Here is a 7,431-nt window from a genome sequence, read left to right on the forward strand (position 1 = left end):
TGAGGCAGGAGAATTGCTTGAATCCGGGAGGCAGAGGTTGCAGTGAGCCAAGATCGTGCCACTGCACTCCAGCTTGGGCAACAAGAGTGAAACTTTGTCTCAAAAAAAAAAAAAGATTCAGTTCAAACGTCCTCTCCTGCCGGGCACGATGGCTCATGCCTGTAATCTCAGCACTTTGGGAGGCTGAGGTGGGAAGATCACCTGGGGTCAAGAGTTCGAGACCAGCTAGACCAACATGGAGAAACCCCATCTCTATTAAAAATACAAAAATTAGCCGGGCGTGGTGGCGCATGTCTATAATCCTAGCTACTAGGGAGGCTGAGGCAGGAGAATCACTTGAATACGGGAGGTGGAGGTTGCAGTGAGCTGAGATCCAGCCTAGACAACAAGAGTGAAACTCCATCTCAAAATAAATAAATAAATAAATAAAATGTCCTCTCCTCAGACAGGTCTTCCTTTGCATCCAATTTAAGTATTCACCCTCGACCAATCCAGCACTTTATTGTACTTTAAGCCAGAGCAGCTGCTGGCCCATGCAGGAACCTTGTGCAAATTAGAAAAAGATACCCCCAATGGGAGAACAAATTAGAAAAAAAGCACTCAGTTGAATGCAGCCACCCTGCTCTTAGCTCTTACCATTATAGGAAATTATCTTCCTCTTTTTTTTTTTTTTCGAGATGGAGTCTTGCTCTGTTACCCAGGCTGGAGTGCAGTGGTGCAATCTCAGCTCGCTGCAACCTCCGCCTCCTGGGTTCAAACAATTCTCCTGCCTCAGCCTCCTGAGTAGCTGGGATTATAGGTGCACACCACCACGCCTGGCTAATTTTTGTATTTTTAGTAGAGATGGGGTGTCACCATGCTGGCCAGACTTGAATCCCTATCCTTGTGATCCACCCGCCTCAGCCTCCCAAAGTGCTGGGATTACAGGTTTGAGCCACAGCGTCTGGCCCCAGCAATTTATTAGTTTATACTAGTTTATTTTCTGTTGCTTTCCTCTAAAACAGTTTTACAACTTTGGCAGTATTGATGTTTTGGGCTGGCTAATTATTTGTTATTGTGAAATGCAGGATATTTAGTAGCATCCCTGGCTGGATGCCAGAAGCACATACTTCCCTCTCCCATTTGCGATAACAAGAAAACGTCTCTAGGGCATGTCGTGGTGGCTCATGCCTGTAATCCCAGCACTTTGGGTGGCTGAGGCAGGCGAATCACTTGAGGCTGAGCTGGGAGAATTGCTTGAGCCCAGTAGGTGGAGGTTGCAGTGAGCCATGATAGTGCCACTGTGCTCCAGTCTGGGTGATAGAGCAAGACACTGTCTCAAAAAAAAAAAAAAGGACACAATGATTGGGGGTTATTTTTAAGAAACAGTGATGCAGGATCAGACGCGGTGGCTCACGTCTGTAATTCCAGCCCTTTAGGAGGCCGAGGCGGGCAGATCGTGAGGTCAAGAGATTGAGACTATCCTGGCCAACATGGTGAAACCCCGTCTCTACTAAAAATACAAAAATTAGTTGGGCGTGGTGGCACGTGCCTGTAATCCCAGCTACTCGGGAGGCTGAGGCAGGAGAATCACTTGAACCCGGGAGGCAGAGGTTGCAGTGAGTCAAGATCATGCCATTGCACTCCAGCCTGGGCAACAAGAGCAAAACTCCATCTCAAAAAAAAAAAAAGAAACAGTGATGCAGATAAACATATCAGAAATCTCAAGAAAGTAAGTGTTGACAGGCCCTTGAAACTCCCCTTGTGTGAGAATGATAAAGCAATGGTGAAAGGTAGGGCTAAGACATCAGGGGGTGCAAACTTCCAAATCAAGAGAATTTGCAGAATTAAAATTCCTGCCACCTACCTGTTCTATAAATATTGACAGGAATACTGCAAAGAAGAGATCAATTGTCTGATGGGTACAGAGCAAGGAATGACAGCCAGTAGGAAAAATACACATTATACTGGACCGTGATGCATATATTTCAAAGTGTGTTAAGAGATCATGAGGTCTTAAAGAGATTTTTACCAAGAAATTTTACCTGATAGTTCCTATTTGAGGTTACAATCAATTCTGCTACTGACATATTAGGGACAAGAGAATCAATATTACTGTGGTAAGAGGGAAAAGAGTCTAGGGTGAGGGAAAAAGGAGAAAGAAGAAAATATGATTATGCAAAGAAGGAGGAGGAATGCTATATGAAGATAAGAGGAGGATTTCATCAGGAACTTTGGGTTGCAGTTTTTGCTCTGCCACTAACACCCATTAACAGGACATCAGCCTGTTTTCTACATTTTAGTTCCTTCCAATCTTCTACTTCTGCATACAGAAAGTTATAATGTTTATTCTTTTTCTAAGGTGTTCTAAGATCCTCAAATTAGGATTTCACTTTAATATATCTCACATATACATTAATATATGATGAGTCCATTATCTGTTAAATTAGTAGGCATTAGAACAGCATGGCACACAGGAAGAACTCAGTAAATGTTAGTGATTTTTATTCTTGATAATATCATACCACGTGGCCCTCTATCCTTTTGATGATATGGACAAATTAATCACAAGCCCTTACTATTACCAACCCCTTAGATAACAAAGAAAAGTAAAGTAATGTATAACAACACTTTAATATTGGATAGTTGAAGGCATATACCTTAAAGCACCAGATTTTTTTTAAATAACAATTTTGAATAAAAAGCCTTTCTAAAGTGGCTTATACCACTCACAATCAGGACATTAAACATAATGCCACCTTCCACAGTAATTAAGGGTCATGATAATAATCAATTTTAAAAATAATTCGGTGACATCTTTTAGGTCAACCTAAATGGCCCCAAAGTGCAGTGTTTGAAATAGTGTGGATACTCATTGATTTTCTTTGTTCTGAAAGATGAACAGATCTGCTGTTGCTCATTCTTAACAATGCCTGACTGCAGTGGTCCCCATTCTCCATCTTGCTGCAGTCTTGAAACCAAATAAAAAAGCATTTTGAAATCATGCTAAGAATGAACAGGCTGGAGGCAGTATAGGTGCCAAGTTCCTAATGTGTGGCTTAGAGATAGATGATATGTCTCATCAGCAGGTTAATTAGGTCCTTGCTTAAAACATGATTGTTGTTTCACAGCTGTGTTTTCTGAATAAGAGGTGGTTGGGGAGCTGAGCTCTAGACAGATGAGATTTCCTTTAACTTCTATGTTGCAGATTTCATAGATCTATTTTACAGATCACTGTAGAGAAAAGCACAACTTTGCTCCTTTCAGAAGGAACTGTGCTGTGTGCTGACCACTGATGGCTCTTCAATGTCTGGTCTCTTTGTTTGCGCTCTCCTCCCCACATCAGGCTGAGTCTTGCGTTGCCCTTCAGAAGCCCTGCCAAAGATGGCCTCCAGCTCGAGATCCGAGCAGAGCGCTGCAGTCTGTCCCCTCCCCCAACCACGCAGCTGCTGCCGGCTTAGCCTGAGGGAACGCGAGAGCGGCACGCCCAGCTCCAGCTAGGGTCTCTCCTGGAGGAGCTAAGACAAACGCTGAGCATCATGTCCATGGTTGGAAGGATGCCGGGTGGAGTAAGAGAAATGACTGGCCACACTAACATCTGCAGTGGTGAAGAAGAACGACAGAGCTGTGGATTTCAGCACGTTTGGGGGCCCTGGGTCGGGGGGCACTAGTGAGTGCCCCACATTTGACTGAAAGAGGCTATTTAGAATTACTGCTCTGCATAATCAACTTTAGTGGGGACAGAGGATTTTTATTTGTGGTTCACCATGCGTGCTTTATTCTCACGCCTATCTTTCCTTTGTCCCCATCTTTTTCTTTCCTCCACCACACTCGAAAATCCTGCCTTATACGTATCTCTGTAAACTACTTTACTGGAAGAAGTGGTTTAGATCAGTGTACTCCAAAATCAGTCTGAGGACCAACAGGATGCAGCACTTTTATTGAAAAATGCATATTCCTGGGCCCTACCTGTGAACTGCTGAATCCGTATCTTTGGGAGTGGGCCTGATAATTTTTTTTAAGCCCCCAACTGACCTTAGAGTGTCACTGGGTTTAGGATCCACTAGTTTAAATTTATTTCTATAAAGATGCTATCATGGTAGCCCAGGTGACAGTAATGCAGTAAGATAGGGAGGGGCAAACAAAACAAAATGAAACAAAAACCAGGTGGAAGAGCTTAAAAAGATCAAAGGTAGCTAATTTTAGAAATGGATCTATCAAGCTATGGATTTATATGCAGCCACTGTCACCTCCAATCTCCAAGGGGCCAGCCCCTTCCTGCTATTTAATTAGGCTGTACTCCAATCTCATAATGGAGAGAAAAGAGCAGACTTGGCTTGTCTCCCTGGAGAGCATTAACCTGCAGTGATCTTGATCATTCAGCAAGGTCTTTCAAGGAAAACTTCAACTTTCCAAGACTGACCACAGTGGAGGTCTGAGACCCCGAGTACCCGCCAAGAATGTCTTTTGACATCTTTAACAGAACTGGAACTCTAAAGGTGCCGAAGTGGCTATGTAGGCACCAGAATTGCCCTATGTCAGAAATGGAAACCCCATCAGCTTTTTATGCAGAGGGGAGTTGCATTTGGCTTTTGAAGACAATAGCCTGAACTCTTCCTGATCTCTTCTGTTGCCTGATTCAGACTCTCTCATACACTATTGTGTACTTACTGTGTCACCTTGAATCATTTTTTACCCTTTCAAAAGTGTAAGAAGGTTTTTTTCCTCAAATAGACTATCAGCTCTCTGAGGCAGAGAAGATGTGACTTTAATGGGGCCTTCCTGTGTTTCATAGAGGGTGTCAAGTTTGAAAAGAAAAATGGCCCTACCATTAATCTCTGTAGCAGAAGAAAAGCAGCCTCCCATTACTGCAGTGAAAGGTGGGGATGAGATGAGAGGGCAAGAAAACAATGGCTAACTCTCACTGTAGAAAGGGAAGCTTTTCACCTTGGTCAGCACTGCTAAGATTGTTAGAACAGTCAGAGACACCCTTGTGGCATCAGGCCTTTAGGATCTGCAGGTAAGGCTTGAGCCCCACCTTAGCCTTAGGTCCCAAGGATTAGGGAACCAGCTCTCTGTTGTCTGACCTTCTCTTCCACTCCCATCAGCAGGTCCTCTGTGGCTCTAAAGGCTCAAGCTGATGGGGGCAGCACCGCAGAACTGCAGATACTGCAGTTTCTCTGTTGTTTTTGTTTGTTTCCTGTAGACCATGTCTGGATGACCCTACCATCATTGTCTAATGATGAAAGCCTTTTACAGCAAACAAGCCAGGCAAAACTGTCACTACCTCTTAGAATGTATGGGCTATAAAAAGCAAACAGAGAACATGGAAAAGCCTAATTCAGCTGGCAGCTCTGAGTAAGTTATCCTTTTTTTGTAGAAATACTGGGCTAGCCCTCCAGAAGACCACCTAGCTCGTCCTTGGAGGCTTCTAGAAGAAAAATGAAGTCTCAATTAGCCAAATGTGATTAATTCAGGCCATCCAGGGGTTATGGTACATAATGAAAAGTTCAAGTTATGGATTTTGAAGCAGAGATGGAAGTACTTATTTGAATGATAATGCAATGCCAAACTAACCTAAACAGTTCAAGCAGGCTTTTTTCCTTCATCAAAGGAAGTTATTTGTAACAAACAGCAAATACCTGCACATCAATAAGAATTCTTTAGCTTCTGATTAAAATGTTACTTTTGAGATTTCATTCCTTTCTTGGTTCTATTTTACCTGTGTTCCAAGCCCTATTAATTTCACCAAATGTAAACTTTAATCCCAGCTAGAATTATTGCAAGTTTCTGAATTATTGTCATTCAAAGGAGCTTTTATTGTAGCTTGAAACTGAACCACACTATTTCAATTCTTTTCTACACCTTCCATTTACCCTGTCTCCTGCCTCTGTGCCCTTTGCGGTCATAATCCCAGAATGTCTTATATAGTAAAACTGAAGATGCAGTGGCCTTTGTTGGGAAGAGATAGCCAATCAATACCTTCACAGAAGCTTAGAGGACAGAGAAAGATGGAAAAAAATACATACACTAGAACAAAGAAAAACCATCTCTGTGACTTATCACATACACTTACGATGAAAAAAATATTAACAAAATAGGAATTTTGAAGTGGGACCTCATAGCTGCTGAGCAAATTAAATGGTTTTTGTTTAGTGTGCTAAGCCATCCATGAAAGCCAAAACTGATGTTGTCTATGAGGTGACCTTTGATTGCAGGTAGCCAAGACTGATGTGTTGGTGTTGCAGGAAAAAAAAATCAAAGCAGTTAATTGTCTAGAGATTCATAACTGGGACACGAGATGGGAAGAACTCGAGATCAGCACCGTGGACAGCGCCCCGACCTTTCATATTTTGCCAATAGGCGAACGCTTTCTTTAGGAGGAAATGTCAGCTGGTGGACAAGGGAATCGTGTGTGTGTTGGGGGAAGAGGGTAGAGCAGGTTGGATACCACTAGCTCAAGCATCGCTCAGCTTGTTGGCTCCCAATCTCTACTTTTTGGAGGGCAAAAGTCAAGAAAATGGGATAGGACTCTTCCCAGTTCAGTATCGCATTCTTCCTTCAACCCTGAAGTAGACCATACTCCATAAATATCTTCTAGGGCGCACAGAAAGCCTTTCAAAGTCAACCAAACAAGCCAGATAGCCGAGACAGCCCCGCCCACGTAACCTGCCCCGTTGGGCTCAGTCCTACTTTGGGTGGGGCACTGTTCTCCGGGTCGCCAGTGTGTGTAGGCCCGCTTGCTGACAGACAGGCAGAGTTTGGTTTTCGAACCTCAAAGAAATTTAAGGGTTTATTTGTTCGAAGGGCTGGGGCAGGGACATAAATGAGGGGCATTCCCTAAAATTAACAGTAAAGACTCCAGGGCTTTTTGTTTACCAGTGCCTCCAGCCGGGGCTCTTCTCTCCTCTCTTTTGCCCTCCCCCTAAGTCCTGGGGCCCAGTTTTACCAGAGGAAGCAGGTACGCGCGGGAGAGGGCAGGGCGCCCCTCCCCAAGCCCAGCCCCGGCCCTTACCTGGTAGCCAGCCACCTCCGCACTGTGCCGTTCCTCCAGCTCCAGGATCTGCCTCTCCAAGGACTCGTTGGCCCCGCGCAGGCCCTCGATCTCGATGGTGCGCGCCTGCAGCTGGCGCCGGTACTCGTGGATCTCCTCGCGGCTGGCCCGGATGGCCTCGGTGCTGCCCGCCGCCTGCTCGTTCAGGTTGGCGAACTTGGACTTGTACCATTCTTCCCCGGACTGCAGGTTCTTAGCGGCCAGGGACTCATACTGGGCGCGGATCTCCCTCAGCGCCGAGGTCAGATCTGGTTTAGCCACAGCCACGTCCACCTCGGCCGCGGCCTGCGACGACGCCTGAAGCGTGGCCAGCAGCTCAGCTACCTCCTCGTCGTGCACCTGGCGCACGAAGGCCAGCTCGTCCAGCAGCGACTCCACCTTCTTTTCCAGGTCCAGGC

General features: G+C 45.0%; 1 protein-coding gene across 1 annotated transcript in view; it reads right to left on the minus strand.

Moving 5' to 3' along the window:
* The window catches only part of INA (internexin neuronal intermediate filament protein, alpha), a 28,910-nt gene that overhangs the window by 20,818 nt on the left and 661 nt on the right, over positions 1-7,431 (minus strand). The window contains exon 2 of the mRNA XM_011957424.1: positions 6,995-7,429. Coding sequence (XP_011812814.1) covers positions 6,995-7,429 — 435 coding nt within the window. The remainder of the gene's footprint in view (positions 1-6,994; positions 7,430-7,431) is intronic.

This window comes from Colobus angolensis, unplaced genomic scaffold (assembly GCF_000951035.1).
Source record: "Colobus angolensis palliatus isolate OR3802 unplaced genomic scaffold, Cang.pa_1.0 Scaffold44, whole genome shotgun sequence".
Classification (NCBI taxonomy): domain Eukaryota; kingdom Metazoa; phylum Chordata; class Mammalia; order Primates; family Cercopithecidae; genus Colobus; species Colobus angolensis.